Source organism: Leptinotarsa decemlineata, unplaced genomic scaffold (assembly GCF_025532065.1).
Source record: "Leptinotarsa decemlineata unplaced genomic scaffold, Ldec_3_MD MMD2_P_RNA_scaffold_2, whole genome shotgun sequence".
In the NCBI taxonomy this organism is placed as follows: Eukaryota; Metazoa; Arthropoda; class Insecta; order Coleoptera; family Chrysomelidae; genus Leptinotarsa; species Leptinotarsa decemlineata.
In genome coordinates this window covers 4,144,990-4,169,293 of record NW_027412529.1, presented here as the reverse complement: position 1 = coordinate 4,169,293, position 24,304 = coordinate 4,144,990, and the positions used below count along the sequence as shown (strand labels likewise).

General features: G+C 35.6%; 1 protein-coding gene across 3 annotated transcripts in view; it reads left to right on the top strand.

Annotated features, from left to right (window-relative positions):
- Liprin-gamma (liprin protein kazrin) overlaps positions 1-24,304 on the top strand; it is a 67,118-nt gene that overhangs the window by 3,567 nt on the left and 39,247 nt on the right. For 2 of the 3 annotated variants that reach the window (XM_023159775.2, XM_023159774.2), the window contains exons 2-3: positions 14,298-14,417; positions 22,341-22,860. In XM_023159775.2, coding sequence (XP_023015543.2) covers positions 14,379-14,417; positions 22,341-22,860 — 559 coding nt within the window. In that variant the 5' untranslated portion in view covers positions 14,298-14,378. Of the gene's footprint in view, positions 1-10,386; positions 10,510-14,297; positions 14,418-22,340; positions 22,861-24,304 lie in introns of those variants that run through there. The other variant, XM_074181656.1, reaches the window with a different exon arrangement.

The following is a 24,304-nucleotide window of genomic DNA, read 5'->3' as shown; positions in this document are numbered from 1 at the left end:
GACCACATAATTTTATTTGAAAACAAAGAACTAATTGCCCCCAACCAGGGATACTACAGCCGACTGGTACGGGAGGCACTAGAGATCCACAAACACACGGAGAATTACAACAGAAAAGAAGAAGCGGTGAACCTCAATCGAATATGGAACCCCCTTTTAAGGAATTCGAAAATAACGAATAGAATGACAACAGGCAGCAAGATTGTTAATGTTCCAGGTTCAAGTACAGGTACAAGTGCAGGTACAAGTACAGGTTCAAATGCAGGTACCAATACAACTGATTACCTGACAAGGCATAAATACGCTTTACGAAGCCTAAAGGTTAGTCATCGGACAGCAAGCCATGATGCTTAAACCTCTGAAGAAGCTAGCCACTCGCGCCAGCGAAACGTCAGGAAGAAATTCCAAAAATCTACGGCTTTCAAACTCGAAAAACAGTGACATTGTAATACTACACTATAATACCCACGCCTTTTTTCAAGACTGACTTCTGTAGTAATTCAGAGTGGGTCGTGCCTATTGGTGAATAAATACCATCAGTTTTTAGGCTAAACAGTTTGACAAATCATCGTTGAATTGCTTCTATTCTATCTATATGTTATTGATAAAAGGGGCTCCACACAACTGAAGCGTATTCTAACTTTGAACTTGTGAAAGCGTAGAATAGAGTTTTTAAAGCCGAAGTTTCTTTGAAATCACTTCTGTTACGTGCAACTAATCCGTACATATGACAGGAGAAGGTTACAACATTATCAATATGCTTATTAAATAATACTGCAGAGTTTATTGACGACCTCTTTGTTGAATGAACATAATGATCGATATCTGTACTTGGTGTTGAAAAGACTTCAATCCTTTATGCATCCCCAGACAAAAAATCTAAAGGAGTAATATGTGGGGATCGAGCTGGCCAGTTAATTGGTCAACAACAATCGAATGTTGACCAAAAATTGATATTTTCGTTATTTTGAATTTATCGCTTTATCAATATCTGTATTTAAAAAAAATTGATGGTGGCTATGTTGACACGAAACGTTTCATCAAATATTTATCATTACATCGTCACAGCATACTTCGAATACAACAACATTTTCTTTTTCCATTTTTTGATATTCTGCGAAATAACAATTCCATTCGATAAAAACGAATAACGGCATTTTTAGTTTTCCCCGTATAACTCGAGAAGGCCGAGAGTACCCATAAATTTTCTTCGATCATTGTTTTGTTTTCCAATTTAATCGTCTTCGTATCTGTTACGGTTTAGAATATAGCAATGTTACCTCTTGATAAAATAAACGGCCTGTAAAATATATGTCTGTTCAAAAATAAGGTGAATTTTCATTTTCCTCAAAAATATTAATTTACTCATAAATTTCTATTTTATTTCCTTCAAAGTAGTCTCCCTCAGTTGTAATAGTGCCAGCGTCCCAACGTTCTCTCCAATCCTCATCGTAGGCCTTTTCAATTTTGGGATCAGAAAAAAGTCGCAGGGGGCCAAATCTGATGAATATGGTGGCTGAAGCATGACTATGGTATTGTTTCTGAACAAAAAATCACTAAAAAGCAATGACGAGTGATGATGATCTTGGGTTGCGTTGCTATTCTCATCTTCCCGACCTCCTGTGATACGCTTGTACCACTTGTTAACATTTTCCTGACTCAGGGGACAATCACCGTATGCCACTGTCAACATTTCAAGTGGTTTTTGAGCTCCCAATCCCGTTGTTAGACAAAATTTGACGCAAATCCTCTGAGCCGTTTTTTTCGATATCAGAAACCCCCCGAAACCCCAGAAAACACCTGCTAAACAAAAAACGTACTAAACAGCTAAAATTGGGAGCATATGTTCGAGACATGTATACCAAAATAAAGAATTTAAAAATCCTAATCGAATGTACTTAGCTCGCGAAATTTCAACATTCTCTTTATTTTTTGAAGAGACCTCGTATATTACTTTAGAATAATTTTTACTGACTCATTTTATATTGAAATCGATTTATTGTTGTACTATTTTCAGGAACCATGAATGAAATGTTGTCATCTGAATGAAATTGAAAATAAAACGAAATTATTAATCAATGAATTCGAATGTTGGTGTAGAAACAATTATTTAATAAATGATAAAAATAAAACAACATTTATTCAGTTTTCATGTAAATATCAGCACCCTCTCCAAATAAATCTAGCTTTTAAAACAACAGAATATACAAAATTCCTTGGAACACAACTTGACAATAAATTGTCTTTCAATAATCACATTGAATACTTGTGCACTTCTCTGGAAAAACGTATTTTGCCTTCCTAACAATGAAATTAAATTTTTTAAGACTCTATCTCTTGGATATATACTGTCTAGTATATTCAATGCCTAATATAAATATTACCATTTAGGACAATTTTTATAATGCAAAAACGTTTCATTACACTAATTTTTGATCTCAAATACAGATAATCTTGTAAGAAAACATTTCAAGACAAAAAAATGTTCACATTGCCATGTATTTATCTTTACAAAATAGCTATGTTCATATACATTCCATAAGGAAAAAATTAACCGTAATAGGTACAAAGGTTCGCCACTTTATACCGAGGCAAAATATTTCAACTTATCACCACAGAGCATCAGAAGTGAAACAAATCTTCTCAAATTCAAGAAAAAAGTCAAAGACTTTCTCATAAGTTGTTTTCACTCCCTGAAAAAGTATGAAAATGATATTTTTGTGTAACATGTGTGATATTAGATAAAATATCTTTTGTTGAATTTGACGTGTCATATATACATTCATGTATCAAAAATAATGAATAAATTTGACTTTGACTTTAAAAAGATGATATCAGGGGAGAGTCGACAATTAAAATAAATAACAAAGGGTGTGGGGCCCAAAACTATTCCCTGTAATACATCGCAAACAATATCTAAATTCGTTCTTAGGAGGTTTTAGATTTGAAGCTATTAATAATTTGTCTAATCGATCTTCTCACCGGATAATATACAGGGTGTAACTGAATAAGTGTAAAACATTTAAGGAGGTGATTCCTCATCGAAAAAATGATAGGATTTTTTTCACAAGCACTGAAAAAGTTACAATTTTGAAATTAACCTGACGTTTTGTACTATCAAAAAGACACTTAGCCAGTAATTTATTTGGTTTACCTCATGGTTGTACGGGGTAGAAAACGCAACCCCTAATATTTCTTACCAAAGTAACTTTTTATCTTATTATTTGTTCACCATTTGAAAATTTATTTCCGATAGCCTGTTTCATTCTAAACAAAAAATGTCTCTTGGGTTTTTTGCCCGAAATAAACCAGTTCGCAGCAAAAATTATTTTACGAACAACTACAGAGATACATCGTCATAAATGCGAACTGGATTTATTGTTATTTTGTAGTTAGTACCTGCATTAAACGATTAAAGGGTAATAAACAAAACTAATTTATCAATAACAAAACACACAACATGTAGAAATCATTGTAAATGTTCAATATGTTTACCTTCAGACATTACGCATGTGTCCAGACGTCGGCGCATTGAGCCAAGTATTCGCTCAAATATTCCTGGAGTCTCTCTGATTACCCTGCACGCATCGATGATGCGGTTTCTTAAGTCCTCTACATCGCGAACAGGATTACGATAAACCAAATGCTGTAAATGGCCCCAAATGGAGAAATCGAGAGCATTGAGATCCGGGGATCGAGCCGGCCAGTTCTGTGGTCCTCCTCGACCTATCCACTGATTCGCATATGTTTCAGTTAAATGCTGACGTGCTACTTGACTAAAATGGGCGGGAGCCCCATCATGCATAAAAAAACATATCCCTTCTGACGCCCAAAGGAACTTCCTCCAGTAGTACTGGATGCACTTTTCTTAAAAATTGAACGTATGCCTCACCATTCAATTGAGGAGGTAGAAAATGAGGCCCAATTAAATCATCTCCAATAACCCCTAGTCACACGTTAATAGAAAACTGTTCTTGATTGTTAGTTTCGACAATAGCGTGAGGGTTTTCATCAGCCCATATGTGGTAATTATGAAAATTAATAATCTTGTCCCAAGGAAAACTACATTCGCCTGTGAACTCTATCGTCTACAGAAAGTCACAATTTCTTCTAATCATTTCCAGCATCCAATTGCAAAATTCAAGACGGTTCGGAAAGTCTCGCGGTAACAGTGCCTGTACTCGTTGCAGATGGTAAGGGTATAAGAATTGTTCTTTTAAATTCGAATTACCGTCATATGATCAACATTTAGCTGGAAATCAATCTTTCTAGTACTGGTAGTGGGTTGTTCTTCAATCAAATTAAGTACTGCTTCCTCAAGCTGTGGTGTTCGTACTTCTCGATGGAGAGCACAATCCTGTGTTCTTTTGTCGCATGAACCATGTTCTCGTAATCGTTGCTGAAGTCGAGCAAATATTCTACGTGAAGGATGCTGCTGTTGAGGACACATTTCAGCATATCTTCTAGAAGCTTCTAACCCATTCCCCTGCGACAGACCGTAAACGTAATGCATATCAGCCATTTCCTCATTTGTGTATGCCATTTTGAAAACAAGTGAATTATTAAAGTAACAAATTAAGAACCGAACAACAACACACAATTAGTTATAATTCAATTCCGAAAATTCACAAACTGACAGCGTCATACCAATTTAATTGTCACTATTGCTAATAGCAACCTACTGCGAACTGGTTTATTTTGGGCAAAAACCCAAGAGACTTTTTCGTTTAGAATGAAACAGGCTATCGGAAATACATTTTTAAATGGTAAACAAATAATAAGACAAAAAGTTACATTGGAAATAAATTTTATGGGTTGCGTTTTCCACCCCTTACAACCATAGGGTAAACCAAATAAATTTCTGGCTGAGTGTCTTTTTGATAGTACAAAACGTCAGGTTACTTTCAATATTATAACTTTTTTAGTGCTGGTGAAAAAAATTGTTACACAAATTTTATGTACCCCCTTTAAGGGGCTGTATCTTAACAAAGGATGCTCCAATGAAATTTCTTTATATGAAAGATCCGATCTTTTTTTCGATGAGGAATCACCTCCTTGAATGTTTTACACTTATTTAGTTACACCCTGTATTGATTAATTCAGATCTTAGGGGAAAGAACTTTCCAGGAAGATTGTGATATCCTCAACTCTGCATAATTTCTGCAAAAACAACCCGAAGTGAAATATTCGTCTACTTCATAAAAATAGTCTGCTATCACAGACCTCTCGAAAGTTATTTCGACGAGCCAAGAGAACAGGAAATTGCACTCCTTATGAAAAATATTTGCGGTATGATAAATTTTCCGGGGCGTCTGCAATAAAAAACCCTGGAGTCGGCTGTAAAAATTCAGTGCTGCTACCCAGATTTATATTTCTGAGGGAGCTTTGTGAAATAATTTCATGAGAAGAGTGTGCGGGCTATTGCATTGTTTTTCTGGGAAGGTACGATCAATAGGTGTGCCGGGCGATATATCTCTCTGCCTGAACTGGCAAATACAAGGAGGCGGTAATTGCTGACCGAAAGTCATATTTCACTTTGTTTCGTGTATTCAGGAAGTGAGGAATTAATTTATTTCTTCCGCTAAGTTTGTTTTATCACCAAACAGTTATATAAAAGCGCCACTGACTTTGAACTTTAAGAACTGAATTATCAAATCATATTGGTCGAAGTTAGATTCAGACGATCTACAACACCTTCAATGAATTGGAACCATGATGGCTTCCTCTACGATGACTTCATTAATAAAAGAGACAGAAAAGGTCACAAGCGGGCCATCAAAAATTAACAAGAGGGTCTTTATTGTTGACTGATGAATCACTTTCTCTTAACTAAAGAACAGACAACTTCTATATGTTCCCAATCTCTGTAGGGATCGTAATTCTCATCTTTGACATTTGTAGCTTCATTCGCACTTCCATTGTCTAATATATTCTTTCTCAAAGTGGGCGATAACGCACCCTTGTGTGCACTGGAGGCCTATAGGAGGGCAGTGAAGGCCACATAGAAGATTGAGGGGCGTTGATGCGGTTTAGGGGGGAGATGGCTAATTCAAAAATGTTTTTTTGCTTTTAACACAAACTTTACCGCTCCTTTACGCTTAACGCGAGTTTCCTCGTGTAACACCATCTAGGGGACTAGACAGTAACTATTTCCTGCCCGATAGTTGTCAAACTGTACAATAGATGGCAGTAAGCTTCAATGCGAAGCGAGAAGTTTCTAGTCTCCATTCTCGAAAGTACTTGGCCCACCCGCTGCCTCATATAAAAGCGCGCGCGCTATCCAGCTAGTAATGTCATTGGACGATATTATGAAAACAAGTGAATTTAGTTAGCGACTAGCTAACGTGCGGTGGTGAATACTGTGAGTGGTGTCATTAGCAAGTTTTTAATACTCGATTCAAAAAACATTTTCGAATGAAGCGAAAAACCCTTGAGGCTACAAGATAATTTGAATGAATTGCATTCAGATAAAAAAGACAAAAGTATAACTTATTTTCAAGAACTGGAAAAGGAACACTCAGCTCAGCCAACTGTGTCAATATTTTTTTCAGCAGCTTCTAAGCAAGACGACGGACTCCGAGCTTCCTACAATATCTCCTTGCTAATTGCTCAAACAGGTAAACCTCACACTATTGGAGAGGATTTAATTTTACCGGCAATAAAAGATGTGATAACTACTGTCATCCATAAACCAATGGCAGATATAATCCGAGCACTTCCTTTGAGCAATAGTTCCGTGCAAAGACGAATTCATGAGATGGCTGAAAACATTGAAGAGTCATTGTGCAATCATCTGAAGACTTCTAAATTATCAATTCAAATAGATGAGTCCACTTTACCAACCAATGAAGCATTGTTGTTGCCATACATGAGGTTTATTAAAAATGAGAAAATATATCAAGAACTACTATTTGCCAGAAATTTAAAAATGGATACATAAGGAGAAACCATATATAATACATTGGAAAAATTTCGTGATGTGAAAGAAATTCCACTGAAGAATATTATATCAGCTGCTACGGATGGCGCTGCGGCTATGACAGGACGTCACAAATGCTCCATAGTGTACTTAAAAAATAAAATTCCAGATGTGCTGGCTGTATATTGCGTCATTCATAGGCAACATTTGGTTGAGAAAAATTTGAGTGAGCGCCTCTTTCAATCACTGCAATATATCATCAAAGTAGTCAAAAAAATCCGAAACAGCTCTTTAAATGACAGATCATTTGATCAGCTTTGTGTTGTTAATGATGAAGATTTCAACCAATTGCTATTTCACACAGAAGTGCGTTGGTTATCATAATATGGTAACTGTCTGACTTGATTTTACAATCTATTTGTCTCTGTAATAGAGTTCTTGGAACACAAAGACAAAGAATTGCACGACAACCTCATCACTTCAAAGAATGATATTGCGTACTTGACAGAATTGTATAAATTAATTGATGATGTCAATCTCCAACTTCTAGGTGACGACTTGAATTTGATTAAAACAAAAAATGTCATTGCTGCTTTTGTAGCCAAATTGCTCTTATACAAGAATAATATCGGCAGACGTGTGTTTCGCAATTTCCCTAATTTGTCAGCAGTATCCTTCAACAACGAGGACAGAAATATTACTGAGTATAAAAAAAAAGTTGAATATTCAAAATAAGTGATGAATTCAAAAAAACGAGCAAGAAAACCACATCATTTTTTTTATACTTAGTAATATTTCTTTTTGATCCAGTTTTTTAACTGTCTCAGATCAGTCAATTCGAAATTGGTATGTTCCTACCTTAGAAAAAGTTACAATTTGTATACATTGAGGTATTGGTCTCTAACGTACAACAGTACACATTAATATTTTTCAATAGTGTGCTTTGGAAAAATAAATAAACCAATTATTTAACGTCAGACTTTCGTTGGTGGTTTTGACTGATTGTGATAGCTACCAATTATAATAGAATAATGTCAAGATTAGGTTACAGTAATGAAGATTTCTTGAATTTATTAATAACTTATGGTGAGTGCAATAGAATTGCAAGTAGAACATGCCGAGTATTTCATGAAAGATATCCACAACTTCCGAAGCCGAATAATAATGTGATAAATCGACTACTAAAAACCTGTAGGTTGAATGGAACCTTCCGTCCAAAAATCATTCGTAAAAAGACTAAAGTGGATGATGATGACAATGGTATAACAGTTTTGGGATACTTTCATGCATTTCTAAATGCTTCTCTGCACGAGGCTGAAAGGGAGATAGGTATATCCTACGTGACAATTTGTCGAATTCTTAATAAGCATAAATGGCATCCCTATAAGTTCTACTGTGTCCAACATTTGAAAGAGACTGATTTACCTCGTAGAGTGGAATTCTTTGAATGGTTACTTGTCAAGACTCAAGAGGATGAACATTTCCTTGACAATATCATATGGACAGATGAGCCCAAGTTCACAAAAAATGGAGTTTTCAATAGACACAACAGTCATTATTGGGCGCCAGAAAATCCCCATGTTGTCCGCCAAAGGGGTTTTCAAGAAAGATGGCAATTCAATGTATTTTGTGCCATAAAGAATGAGTCAATTTTTTATATCGAGTTTTATGATACCAAATGGTATCATACACGTTCCGAAATCTTCGAAGACAGATGGATTGGTAATAATGGACCTTTTCGTTGGCCTCCTAGAACACCAGATGGCAATCCATTAGATTATTTCGTGTGGTGTTTCATTAAAAATATGGTATACTCTACTCCAATAACAACAATGGAAGATATGAAATCGAGAGTTACAACTGCTTTCAATAGTTTGACTCCAGACTTGATCAGAAGCGCTCCACATGACAATCTTTTAAAGAGATTACATGTTTGTTTAAGTAGAGGTGGAGATGTGTTTGAACATATTCCGAAATACACTGACGATTGAATTAACTCATTAATTTATGGGTTTATTATTTTCAGTTCGTGTTTCAGCGTTAATAAAACTATTGTTTGAAGAGAAGTTTCATTCGATGGTTGAGGAGTATTTTAATAATAATCTTTTCATTGTATCATCTGTGACTAATTGAGAAACATCAAACGAAATCTGTTTTACAAAAATGAGTGATGAACAAGGAAACCATGTCAATTTCCGTTTGAAACAGTTTTTCTCGAAAACGGTTCAAAATAGAAATAGTATTATCTGAATAAAGTTAATCTAAAATTGGATGTAGAGCTCAAAAATGTTGAAATATACAGGGTGTTCCATTTGAAAAAATTGACTTCCTCTCATTTTTTCATGAGATCAAAGTATCTGCATTTTTTGAAGACCCTGTATGAGACAAATGAAAATATGACTCGGAGTGAAGATCCTCATAGTATCACTCCACCCCATTTCAAATTTGATCGTTTTAGTGTAAGAGAGTTCAAGATTATCAGCATTTATAAAAGTTCATGTTTGGTAAAAAAAATATCGAAATTAATTTATATCTTCTAAACGGTAATAGATAGGTATAGGGAAACCTATACCTTGAGGAACCTTGAGGAAAAAAATGGGGGTTCCCATTTGAAAAAGTTGAGATTTTTAATTTTTCTCATTCACTTATTGGAACCTAATTTTTGCACACCCTGTGGATTGTTCAGTGGACGTGAGAATGATGCGTGATCCGTTCAAACTTCAAATATCACATTTCACTAACTGCACATTTTTAAAAATGTTAATTTACATGAAAATGACGTATGTTCGAGAGGCTGCATCTGTTACTTTTTCTAAATAAACTCGAATAACTTGAAAACGATTCATTTTGGGTGTAGGGTATAATACATGAGTTAGAATCTAAATCATGGGAAGAATTGAAAAATGAGGTGAAATACAGGGTGTGCTTTTGAAAATAACAAAGGTGACATCACTTCTGGTGAAACCCGAAATGTCACCTCAACGAAAATATTTCAGTTGAATTCTCCATTAGTTCTTCATCCATCCTATCAATTTTTAGAACCGCTCTACTTTCAGTTTTCCATATATAGATCGCGTTAACTCGTCAAGATATACCCTGTATAGACTACAAATTTCTCTATCGACCAGTAAACATAACGACACAGTAGAATAAATATTTATTGATGTATGAAGCTACAAATACACATGACTCTTAAAAGGACAAAACTTCTCAAACTATCTGATATAACGAGTGTCATTTGCAACTTGACACCTGTTTTGAGATGTTAAACGATTTATGTATCAACACTCATAGCCTCTCATTAGAACCATTTTCCAGATGAGTATCCCAGTCAATTAAATTTTTGGTGCATCCTGTATATGTTGAGTTGTTCTGCTAGTAAAACGTTCACTGTTTATCCCACTGATAAATTGCAAAAGTAATGTGTCGACACACAGTAGGCATTGTCTTGAGCAGAGTAATATGGCAAAACAAATGACGCCCGTGACAGTTTTCATTCATTGTGTTTTTTTGTGCTTGGTTTGCAGCAATATTAATTGCGTGTTTCTGGGCTTTTCCATTTTGAGTGTTTGAATAATTTTATGTTTTCGGTAAGTTATGTTATGGTTTCGCTCAGAATAATATGGATATTCCAATAAAAATTCGTAAATGGGAATAGGCGGGCGTTAAAGATACTCGTAGAAAGTTCGTATCGGTTTTTCTTGTGAAAACATAATTAATATCAGTCTCTTGATATTACTTCCAGGTACTTCTGATTTTTGTTTATATTTCAGAACACTTTTCTTTATTGTTGTACTTTTCTATTCATCCTTGACATGAAGATGAGATTTGAACTAGTTCCAGCAACTTATTTTTCCAATTGTCTGGTTTGGTATCAAATGTTTGGTATCAAGCTTCGATGGGTGGATAAACGGCTTGGCGTGAGCCAATCCTGGAAGATTCTGCCAGAAGTCTATGAATCTTCTTGCCATCCAGGTGTTCAATGTTTGTTTGGCAAAGCCTCAAGCGAAGCAAATGACAGGTTTTGGTCAGATGAAGCTGCTTGCAACACCCTCCTTTGCAAGGGAGTCAGCAGCCTCATTGCCTTTCAGTCCAGTATGGCCAGGAATCCAGACCAGAGACAACCTGTTAAGTCTTTCTATCGAGGAGAGTCATTGTTGGCAATTTGCTACCAATTCAGACGTTGCTCGATAGGTGCCAAGAGCTTCCAACGCTGCTTGACTGTCCGAGAATATTTCTATTGACTTGTTTGTGTATGAAGTAAATTTCCGCCTTCGTCGACTTCATCGAATCACGAGCAGCCAATTTTTATGCTGACGGAATTAACCGACTTTTGTTACGTTGGCAAAAGTGCACTGATTCAAATAACGCTCATTTCGATTTAATTCAACAGGTGTTCATTGAGATATTACAATTTAAAGTAAACTCACGAACACGGAAAAAACTTCTGAAACAACTCAATAATACAGGGCTTTTCATGATGAGCGATAATTAGCCGTTTCTGACGAACTATTTAACGGATCAAGCTGAAAATTTCACAGTATGCATAAATCAATATGACCTACACGCCTAAAATATTTCAGACGAAGCGGCGTTGTCGCTCCTACTATAAAGTAGCGGCTTCTTTGATTTTTCAAATGGAACACCCCGTATATAATATCATATTATAATTCATTATCACTTTGTCAACAAATTCATATACTATTTCCCTATACCTATCTATTACCGTTTAGAAGATATGAATTAATTTCAATATTTTTTTTACCAAACATGAACTTTTATAAATGCAGATAATCTTGAACTCTTTTGCACTAAAACGATCAAATTTGAAATGGAGTGGAGTGATACTATGAGGATCTTCACTCCGAGTCATATTTTCATTTGCCCCATACAGGGTCTTCAAAAAATGCAGATACTTTGATCTCATGAAAAAATGAGTGGAACTCAATGTTTTCAAATGGAACACCCTGTATATTTCAACATTTTTGAGCTGTACATTTAATTTTAGATTAACTTTGTTTAGATAATACTATTTCTATTTTGAACCGTTTTCGAGATAAACTGTTTCAAACGGAAACTGACGTGGTTTTCTTGCTCGTTTTTTTGAATTCATCACTTATTTTGGATATTCAACATTATTTTTTTATACTTAGTAATATTTTTTTTTGATCCAGTTTTTTAACTGTCTCAGATCAGTCAATTCGGAATTGGTATGTACCTACTTGGGGAAAAGTTACAATTTGTATACATTGAGGTATTGGTCTCTAACGTACAACAGTAGACATTAATATTTTTTAATAGTGTGCTTTGGAAAAATAAATAAACCAATTATTTAACCTCAGACTTTCGTTGGTGGTTTTGACTGATTGTGATAGCTACCAATTATAATAGAATAATGTCAAGATTAGGTTACAGTAATGAAGATTTCTTGAATTTATTATTAATTTATGGTGAGTGCAATAGAATTGCAAGTAGAACATGTCGAGTATTTCATGAAAGATATCCACAACTTCCGAAGCCGAATAATAATGTGATAAATCGACTACTAAAAAACTGTAGGTTGAATGGAACCTTCCGTCCAAAAATCATTCGTAAGAAGACTAAAGTTGATGATGATGACATGAAGATGATGATGATGTATAACAGTTTTGGGATACTTTCATGCATTTCCGAATGCTTCTCTGCACGTGGCTGAAATGGAGATAGGTATACCCTACGTGACAATTTGTCGAATTCTTACTAAGCATAAATGGCATCCCTATAAGTTCTACTGTGTCCAACATTTGAAAGAGACTGATTCACCTCGTAGAGTGGAATTCTTTGAATGATTACTTGTCAAGACTCAAGAGGATAAACATTTCCTTGACAATATCATATGGACAGATAAGGCCAAGTTCACAAAAACTGGAGTTTTCAATAGACACAACAGTCATTATTGGGCGCCAGAAAATCCCCATGTTGTCCGCCAAAAGGGTTTTCAAGAAAGATGGCAATTCAATGTATTTTGTGCCATAAAGAATGAGTCAATTTTTTATATCGAGTTTTATGATGATAATTTGAATGCATCAAAATATGAAAATTTACTGAGGAATGGAATTCAAATGATGTCAAGAGAACGTGTATGGTACCAAATGGATGGTGCTCCACCCCATAATTCTCATGCAGTCAGCGAAGCTTTAACTGAAATCTTCGAAGACAGATGGATTGGTAATAATGGACCTTTTCGTTGGCCTCCTAGAACATCAGATGACAATCCATTAGATTATTTCGTGTGGGGTTTCATTAAAAATATGGTTTAGTCTACTCCAAAAACAACAATGGAAGATATGAAATCGAGAGTTACAACTGATTTCAATAGTTTGACTCCAGACTTGATCAGAAGCGCTACACATGACAATCTTTTGAAGAGATTACATGTTTTTTTAAGTAGAGGTGGAGATGTGTTTGAACATATCCTGAAATACACTGCCGATTAAATTAACTCATTAATTTATGGGTTTATTATTTTCAGTTCGTGTTTCAGCGTTAATAAAACTATTGTTTGAAAAGAAGTTTCATTCGATGGTTGAGGAGTATTTTAATAATTATCTTTTCATTGTTTTATCTGTGACCAATTGAGAAACATCAAACGAAATATGTTTTACAAAAATGAGTGATGAACAAGGAAACCATGTCAATTTCCGTTTGAAACAGTTTATCTCGAAAACGGTTCAAAATAGAAATAGTATTATCTGAACAAAGTTAATCTGAAATTGGATGTAGAGCTCAAAAATGTTGAAATATACAGGGTGTTCCATTTGAAAAAATTGAGATTATCAGCATTTATAAAAGTTCATGTTTGGTAAAAAAAATATCGAAATTAATTTATATCTTCTAAACGGTAATAGATAGGTATAGGGAATTAGTTTATGAATTTGTTGACAAAGTGATAATGAATCATAATATGATATTATATACGGGGTGTTCCATTTGAAAAATCAAAGAAGCCGCTACTTTAAAGTAGAAGCGACAACGCCGCTTCGTCTGAAATATTTTAGGCGTGTAGGTCATATTGACCTATGCATACTGTGGAATTTTCAGGTTGATCCGTTGAATAGTATGCCAGAAACGGCTAATTAACGCTCATCATGAAAAGCCCTGTATATTTAGAGAATAATTATTGAAGTGCTGATGAGTCCAATGGAACTGACACACAACCGTAACAAGGGGTACTATTCAGTAAGTTTCAATAACAATAACAATTTTTTATCGAAAAGTTAGAGTGTTACGTCGTTTTTATCGGAGGCATGACGCGCGTGTATGCTTCCTTTGTCCCAACTGTAGAAAAGTTTCTAGAAATTTCATCAGAAGGATTGAAAACAATGAACTTTTGTTTTAGGTACCTCAAGATGGTTGAAATGGATCAAATTCGTAGATTTGCGGAACAGGAATTGTTCTCAGCATACATCGCCATGCCGCCATGGCGCTGCTAATGCGACGTCTCTTCGTAGACGCTCAGGTAATCTTCATTCTTTTTTTTTTAATATTATTTGTGTAGACCAGTAGGTAATTTCTCATCTCATGGGATTTTCTTTTAGCAATAGATGTATTCGGAATTTGACTTTGTCATCAGTTCCTGTTTCGATATAGTAGTGACGTGATTTGCATTATCTGTAGAATTTTGATTCTCTAAAAAAAATTCAAAACTGGACTAGTTTCGCAAAATATTGCCATATAAGTGTTTTTCTAAATGCAATTCCATGCCACATGCAAAATTTCAGGTACATAAGGTAATTTTATTTTTCTACTATTTTTTCACCACTGTTTGGTATACAGGGTGCTCCAAATTAAGTCGACACCATTGCTAACTCTGTTGCTACGAATTCGATTAAATGGGCAAACTAGTATAATTTTTAATGGCCTTCTCGATGCCGAAAATGAGCGACTCATGTGGAAATATTTATTCATTTCACTAGCACAAAAATTTTCTTTGTTTTTGCGAATAAACATGTACATTTACATTTTTCCATTAATACCTGTGAAGATTACATTTCATTTCATTTATGACGCAGTAATGGCAAATTATGACAACCAGAAAACGATCTTACTGTGATTATGAACGCAAGGGCCAACTTGGATTTTAGGTACATCATCAGGTTCAATGATAACAATTTTTCACTACCCAACTTCATGACAAATTGTGATAAAGCCGTTTTAAATTAAATCGTTGAAACGACTGTTCATAATGTTCTATTTTTAGGCGTTGATAGGCGTTGACAATGTTCCTAGTCTTGTGATAAAGGACTGTATCGACGTTCTCTCTATACCTCTAATAATGTGTGCAAAATGTTATGAACTCTCATATTCAAAAAGTTATTTCTCCTACTCAGCAAGTTTTAGTACAACAAAGATCATGTATGACAAATCTTGCATCTTTAAATCAATATCTCTGTATGTACCTGGACAAGCAAAAACAAGTCGATGTTGTTTATTTAGAGTTTCAAAAAGCCCTTCAATCAAATAGACCATTATGTTATTCTCAGCAAATTGACAAAATTTGGACTCTCTAACCAACTGCTTACTCTAATTGAATCACATCTAGTTAACAGTTCAGTACATAAGTTACATCTGGGGTACCACAAGGCTCTCATCTTGGATCTCTTTTAGTTTTAATTTGTATTAATGACTTGGTAACCTCTTTGAATATTCCTAGCCTACTATTTACAGACGACCGGAAACTGTGTTATAAAATCGATGACATTACTGACTGGCAACGTGTTCAACATGAATTAGATGTAATCAAACTTTGGTGTAATAATAATCGTCTACAACTGAACGTATCCAAATGTAAAATAATATCATTTACAACAAAAAAGCAAACTTTAATGTACGACTATTCAATCAACAATACTACAATCAACCGCGTCCAATGAGATAAAAGATCTTGGTATAACATACGACAGTAAATTAACATTTACAACACATATAAGGAATATGACTGCTGATGCAAATAGGATGCTTGTTTAAAAACTCTTTTATTTAGAGAACTGCGTTTATGCAGAATAAACTTTCCGACAGCGATTTTCTGAATGAATGTAATATCCAGCGATTCAAATCTAACGTGAGTCGCTACTTTCGCACAGGCACCGCTTTTAGAGCACCTTGAGTATTTTTCTGTAGTACTTGTCTTTTGTCTAAAAGTTGATGGAAAATATCCCACGAGAGGCATCGATCATAACATTTTGTTGACACGATTTGATATAACATCTTTGGAAAATAGGAGAGTTATCCTTGGTATAAAATTCCTGCATAAATTACTGAACAACAATATTGACAGTATGATTCTTTTACGCGAGATCAATTTCTTAGTACCAAGAAGTGAAGGTCGACACAATCTGAAATTCTATTGCGAAGCGTCACGCACAAATGTTATGCTACGATCACTATTGAATTTTATGTGCAGTAGCTTCAATAAAGTCTGTGAACATTGCGATATTCATTTTTATCCACAATCACTTTTAATAATACTATAAATAACATTTGTGCTAGTACTGCTACATTGCATGATTTGTAATTTTTGTGTTATATACTCAATTTTTCATTCCTCTTTCGAAATTCTACGTATACATATACTTTGTTTTAGCATTCACTTTTATACAGTTCTATATTCCATTATTTTTTATATTTATTTCATAAATACTCTGTAATAATAGCATTTCCTGTAACTGAGTACTTCTGTTCATACTTCTTTTTATACAGGGCGAAAAAAATTTTGATTTGAAAAAAAATACAAATTTAATATGTCGCTACTTCAAAGAAAAAATTTCTGAAGAATAGAAAGAAAAAACTGTATCATTAACGAACAGGAGAAAGAAAAAAAACGTTTTTTTTTATCAAAAATCTTTCACTGTAATCCTTTTTTACTTGCCAATTTTCGTTTAAGGAGCATGTTTGTATCACTTTTCATGTGGTTGGTGTTTTGACCAATATTACTGAATCAAGAAATCATGTAGGTAACAGTTTACTAAACCACGACATGTGTTTCACTATACGATGGCTTCTTAATATGTTTTCATACTAACTTAATTCTACTTACTAAATACTTCATTCACATTATTGATTTGAATTACATGACTTTTTCTACCTAATTAATGATTAATAAGTTTACCTGAGTAAGTCCGTATTAACTAATTATCTAGGAACATAAATATCAGGAGACAAATTTCGACAAACAGACCTTTCTAAACGTAATAAAATAAAACTACCTGAGTTGAAGTAATAAATAAATACCAATTTTACTATCAGAAAATAAATTTAATAAAATTCAATTTGGTCATTCAGTAAATATTCTGGATTCTTGCCAAAATATAGTTCGCAAATGTGGAAACGGTATTCACATTCAACAAACTATTCTTATGCTTCTATATTCTTTGGAAAAAGTTTCTCCAAATTTGTCCAATATGATGTTGTGTGCAACAATCACAAGTCAACTCATTCAGGTAATCTTGATCTATTCGGCAGTGAAGATTTTCAGCACTAGATATGCCTAAAAAATGTATTGATTCATTCACCTTCAATTCAGTGGTGAATTTAATTGGATGATGAGTGTAATTGACGTGTTCGAACTTGCTCAACTGCTCATCAGTCTCATACAGACATTGTCATAGATAATTTCTCGACCTCGAATGCTTGTGAGACTTGTGAATCTCGCCCAAAACTTCATTATATTGGACAAACGGGAAACACCTATTCCCAGAGAGTGAAAGAGCGTATGATCAGTGTTTTGAATGTGAAGAAGATCAATTATACATTTGCGAACAAAATAGGACATGAGTTCAATCGAGGCTATGACGTGTTTTGAAAGAAAAATGTTTGAAAGTCAATCTTTTGAAAATAAATTGATTTGACAATTCTGAAAATTTAATGAAAGACCAAATAAACTTGAAAATCTTCCTTTTGTTAGGTAATTTTCATTCATTAAATGCCTGTTTAAATTAGTTTGTGAAATTTCTTCCCTAAGTACCAAAGAAATAACCACAATTTTTTTCAAATTTAATATTGCTTACTTCACGCTTGCCTGACATTTAATGGAATCAGCAGTGAATTAGAATAGAGTTTCTACCCGTCCTTAATTCCGCCATTATAATGTGTCATAATAATGCATTATGACACAGAGATGTTTCCAAACGCCTATTTTTTCATATCAGCATGCATTCAGAGCAATATAGAGCATGTCGAGTGACAGATAAGGTATAATATATTCCATTGGTGTTTATTGAATGAATCTGAAACAATGCCGCCTCGCCCTTTGTTTGTTCCTCCTTTCGGTGTTGTTTCGCAAAGATAGTCGGTCCCTATTGACGAATACAGCTTGAGGGACAGAAGTTATTCCGACCTAGATGAGACTATAATGTGAAGCAGTGTTGTTACTACTAGACGACATTTGAGAGAAAAAAGTAACATTTGATGGAGAAAGGTCCGAAAAATGAGGATAGGTTTATGAGTCGCTGACTAATCACAAATAAATAAGCATCTAAAAACCGTCACATAACAAAATTATCTGTTTTTTGACCACAGAACAACAGAATACTATACGAAACAGCACAGAACACGCAATTATTTGACAGATGACACCCTTGGAGGTGGGTATTATCAACTGAAAAAATTTGTCAAACTGATATGATGAGATGGTGTTAGTTTTGATAAAATGTTGGCCTAACAACCTCCCGTTGCTGACTTCGTGATTAATTATTTATCCGATGAGTTTCAAATCATTTGAATTTAGCGCGAAAAGTGACATTGAACACCAAAAACACAGAATACAGGGCGCATTAACTTGACCCTTAAATGAGTGTCACTTCTGTGAGGATTTCTGTCATTCTGTGACATATAACCTATGTCCGAGATGAAACTCTCGGAATACACTCTATAATTATGAATTCAGTGAACTGAATGTCTTTAAAATGTAACAAAAGATTCAGTAACATAGTTGGTGAAAAAGTAATTTTTTGTTACTAAAGTAACATCAGGAACAACACTGATGTGAAGTTTGCCACAGTTTCCTTGTTACAATTTCTGACGTTGGGAAAATCTCACGTGGGATAGAGGAGCTAACGCTGTGGAATTGTTTGATTTTTTGAATACAATAAAAGTATTCTGCTCAATAAAAACATATCCTGCTCCGATATTTGGAATGTCAAACATTCGTTCATTTCGTAAAAATAACATGAAAACATGTTACATATACAAGGTAAAATCAAGGAAAAATAATTTTCCGAAATATTTCGAGTGCTTAAAATTACTGAGCTTTGTGAAAAAGAAGACACACCCGAAGATGTTATACTGATGACAGCTAAGTGATATTTCATGAGGATTTCTCGGTTAAGAAATCTAATTCAACAATTCAGACCTTTCTAATTTTTGTACGTTATTACACTATTGACAAAATAGGATCTACCGTAGTTATTACAGAAGGTTAAAGCATACCTATATATACACATCGAAAATGTCTAGGGATATTTTTAAAAATGACAATAATTTTTTTTAGATCGCTTTAGGGAAAAAAAAGTTGACGGGTGATTATTAAACGAATGTAACTTACAACAAAATTTATTAAATGGTGAAAAATACTGAGTGCGCATATAAGCAAAACTAAAAAAAAATATGGCTCTTCTTTGGCACCCCGAAAAAAAATCATAATACAAAAAAAATTGAATCAGTACAAAGTATGGCCTCCACGCTGGTTTATTTCGGTCCTACATCTATCGTGCATCGACAAAATGAGATTGTCAATGTCTTGTTGAGGTACATTTGCCCATTTAGCGATTAAAAGCTCTCTCAATTGAAACGTTGTGTGAATATTCCCCATATGCGGAGTAATTCTTCGTTGGAGCATGTCCCACACATGCTCGATGGGATTCAGGTCCGGTGATTGTGCTGGCCATGGCAATACATCAACTCCTTCGTTGGTGAGCCAGTCAGTCACTAGACGCGCGACATGTGGACGAGCATTATCGTGCATTAGGTGGAAGTTTTCACCAACAGCACCAGCTAACGGACGGACGATAGGTAGAAGAATGGTGTCGAGGTACAGTCGAGCTGTGAGGGAGCGATTTGGAAAAACGAGATCGGTTCTGCCGCCGATCATGATTCCGCCCCATAGCATTACTGTACCACCTCTGTATGTGTGGACTTCCTGGACGTGTCTCAAACGTACATTATTTCCAGGTCGTCTCCACAGTCTTACTCGACGAGAATCTGGATGAAATCCAAATCTGGATTCGTCTGTAAACAAAACTGTGGCCCAATCATTTGCATCCCAGTTTTGATGTTCTTGACACCACTCTAATCTTCTACCGCGATTGCCTCTCGACAAAGGTGGACATCTAAGTGGCCTTCTGTTGTGGAGATCTGCTTCATGCAGTCGATTTCTGACAGTATCACGACCAATGGTTACCTGGTGCGTCTGCTGCAACACGTTAACCAACTCAGGTGCTGTGATTGTCGGTTGTCTTCTTGCGGTTAAGACCAAAAATCGGTCTTGAACTGCAGTTGTAGCGCGTCCTCGCCATGGATGTTGTTCGGCTGGATTGTGGCGGCGTTTCACGGAAACGCCGCCACAATCGACTGATAACACTTTGGGAGACCCCCAAACGAAGAGCTACATCATTTTGTCGCATGCCACCTTGAAAAAGCCCTACAGCTCCATTCATCTCAGCCAATGGTGAGTGATGGCATTTCATGTTAAAGCACAATATTTCCAGTTTAATTGCTGAGCAAGAACTGCATAGAATGTACAAACTCGACACTTTCAGATTGTTCATTTTAGCCGAAAACCTACAGTTTGTAAAAAAATTGATGAAAGATTAGTTACCGTTTTTGCAGGCTTTGTTCAACCCATAGAAATCTACAGGGTGGTCGAGTGTACCAATTTAATCGAAATTAAACGACCTCATGTACGACCAATGTACCCGAAATATTTCGAGAGTCGCAAAATTATGGAGCTTTGTAAGGACGAAGAGCTATAGGAAGTTATATATACAGGGTTGAATCGATTTGTTTGGCTAGGATTTCTATCGTTTTGAGGCAAGCCGGAATGATCTTGAGATTCGATCTACCAGGGACTCCTATGCTCAGAACATCTATTTCAAAAGAGTAGTCCGGCTAGAATCTTTGTAGCTCAGAGAAAATATATATTTGTTTCATGTTTCCAGTGTCTTTTTGTGGTCGCATATGTTGTATATGGTGACAGCAAGATCGAATATTGTCATAGTAGTCCTGTATGACACGTCATGAACTTCTATATCTACCACTCGAATCGATAGACCAAGTTGTTTGAAACCTTTGGTTCCCGACTTCAGCCTACTCACGCTAAGGAAAGCAAAAGTCTAGTTCTTGTCTTCGATTTTATACTTTTGGGGATCTAGTGCTTAACTTAATGAAGCGTAGGAGTGAATAAAGTTCCGCAGCTTTTATTTAGGCTCTTTGTTGAAAATGCATTTCAGCTACCCCAAAAATAAATGGTTCGACCTTTATTTTTTCATGATCAAATACTACGTAGGACTAATGATTGAAGCTCCTGGTGAATTTCTAGGCTCTAGCCTAAACAATTTTTGTTTGCTTGACACTCCCAACGCGAATGCTGTTTTGGTGTTGAACAATCGGCATTTTTATATTCAATTCCAATTGAATACTACTATCTTTGGGCAAACAAACAGTATGCACACTCTGGACGTGCAATAAGGAAAGGCGATATTTTAGAAACACTTCATCGTGAGATTTTCACTAAAAAGTTTTACAAAAACGCTATAGATCAACGTTTCCTAAACTGTTTTGTCTGGGGACCCACTGGATACTCTCCCTAGCCTTTATCCAAAATGGGAAAAACAATTCGAAAGTTTTCAGTGTTTTTAATCTGTTTCCGCGACCCACCCAAATTGCTCCCATGACCCACCCAAATTGCTCCCGCGACCCATAGTTTGAGAACCACTGCCTAGATAATACACGCCATTTATGGATCGAAAGAAGACTCAAAGTCAAGCTTCGACATCAACCGCTAAACGAGATTCGTCCTCTGTCTTTCACTGTAGCTTCCACTGCAAAGCAACTAGGAGAAGATGAAGCTACCAAGAATTCGTTACCTAACCTCAGATGGAGCTGTTGAACACAAGAAGAGTCTCGTTGGTGGGTCAATATCGAAGCTTGGTTTTGCAAGGAACCATCTTTCAATAACTCAGTCAAAGTTGATATTCCTGATTCGAGTCTTCTATCAAATGCATAGATGGCGTATCCGTTATGGGAAATGTTCATGTTTACTTCAAGTCAGGCTTGTTATTTACATACATGCACCAAGTTGATCATGAAGAGTTATTGAAGTTGTTATATTCAAAGCAAGTCCCACTTAAGATCATCCCACTCAATAGTTCAATGATTATGTTTCCAGGCAAAGCTTCGCAGAATGGTAGAAGAAAACTCTACCGACCTCAGCTCTCGGATCGAATCCGACTCCAGCGCCAACCTCGTCCCCGTCCCCAGCCCCGTTTGCTTACCCGGCGAGACCAAGCCAGCAGCATCAGAGCCGCCCGCTCCTGCTTCGGCAGGAGACAAAATCCCCCCGAATGAAGAAGCGAAAACCGACGATTGTGATGTAGACGTTAAGGACAAGAAGAACAACAACAAGCCGAACAAACAGACGGACAGAATCGCCGTGGAAACGAGGAGGAGCAAATCTCTGTGTGTGGAAACCGGCGAAGAGGCTAACAGGAAGGATTTCAGGAAGACCAAGTCGAATTCCATGAGGGAAGAAGAGCTTAACGGCGAGTACGAGAAGGTCGAAAATGGCGGAAAGGACGCCATTGAAGTGACGCTCGAGGAGAGCGTCACCGCCTTGAAGGATAGCCGGTCGTCTCTGGAGACGGGTTCAGAGTCGCCGAAACCTGGTTGCAGCAGTCAGCCTGATATAGGTGGGTATGAATACGTTTTTAGCTATGTTCCAGTGTTGCTATTTCCTTGATAGTTCTTTGATGACGTCTTTAGATTTTTCTCAGAATGATGTAACTTACTTATACAAAGTGGGTTTTCGAAAACTGCCAGGAAAGAATCTCTCCACATAAATCCAAGAAAACACGCTTCGGAATGCTAACAAAAGTTTTCTGAAGAATGCTATAGTTTTTTGGGAAAGAAAGTTTTTGGCTTTCTACTACTCCATCTGATACAAAAAAAAGGGATGAGAGAAGATTCTCTCATCCCCTTTTTTTTTGTATCAGATGGAGTAGTAGAAAGCCAAAAACTTTCTTTACCAAAAAATTAATCACTCCTAAAAATATAACCCCTTCAATTCAATGCTATAGTATTGTTCACGAATTGATGAAAAAATTCTACTTGATCGGTTCCTAATGAAAATTGGCAATGTGGAATATAGTAGCAGTTTTGAAAGAAATTGCAAGGATCGTACGCTTAATACGATCCTTGCTCAACTGAAGGAGGATACAGCTGGGTCCAACTTACGAGAGTACAGTTGGGTCGACGAACAAATACACGTACGATCAATTTGTGCATCCGAGTCGACAAACGGATGAAAACATGGCTCTGAACAACCTGACCCTCCCAATGAAGGATGGGGAATGTTCCTCCTGACGAAAATCAAGTAGTTTTCATAAAAGAGATCTAAAACAACGCATTTTAAACTTATCATTTCAACCTTTTCCTTTAAAGAAATATTTAAAGAGAGGAATGAAATAATGCATTCAACATTTGAAGGGAATCGTTTCTATTTCACCATTTGGCAACATCGGTAATAGTTAATAAAGGACAATGAATCTGTTACCTGTATGAGACAAACAAAGATGGAATATTTCAGAGGCGTGCTGTTCTGTTTACTTATGTTCCGAGTTTCGAGACATTCTGTGACATATGAAATTTTGTGCATCTAACCTATCTTCTTCTAAATGAAATAAATAACAAAACAACTGTTGTTTATGTGGCTTGTGGAGGTGGTATTGAACTATTATTTATATTTTGCCTTAATTGTTGATTTATAAAGATAATTTTCCTTTTCTAAAGTAGAATATCTAGGTACGTATAAATTATTTCAACTTGATATTTATATGCAAGGTAAAATATTTTTAGGAATGGCAGGTAAAGTTTTAGGCGCTGTTGTCAATATGTGAATTAGAAACAAATCCCGGTAAAAATTAAAACCCAACATTTGAAACATCAATTTGAATACTTTTCGAAGTGAATTTAAAAAATCATGAATTGAACTCAACTTTATTTTGTTCAAACTTGCATTTGCTGAAACTGTACTCTTGGCAAAGTTATCGAAATAATTTAAAAAAAACCGTTTAAGTGCCTATTTTGAAAAATTCAATCTTCTCCACAAACACCAATTTGGTTTTCGTGCAGGTA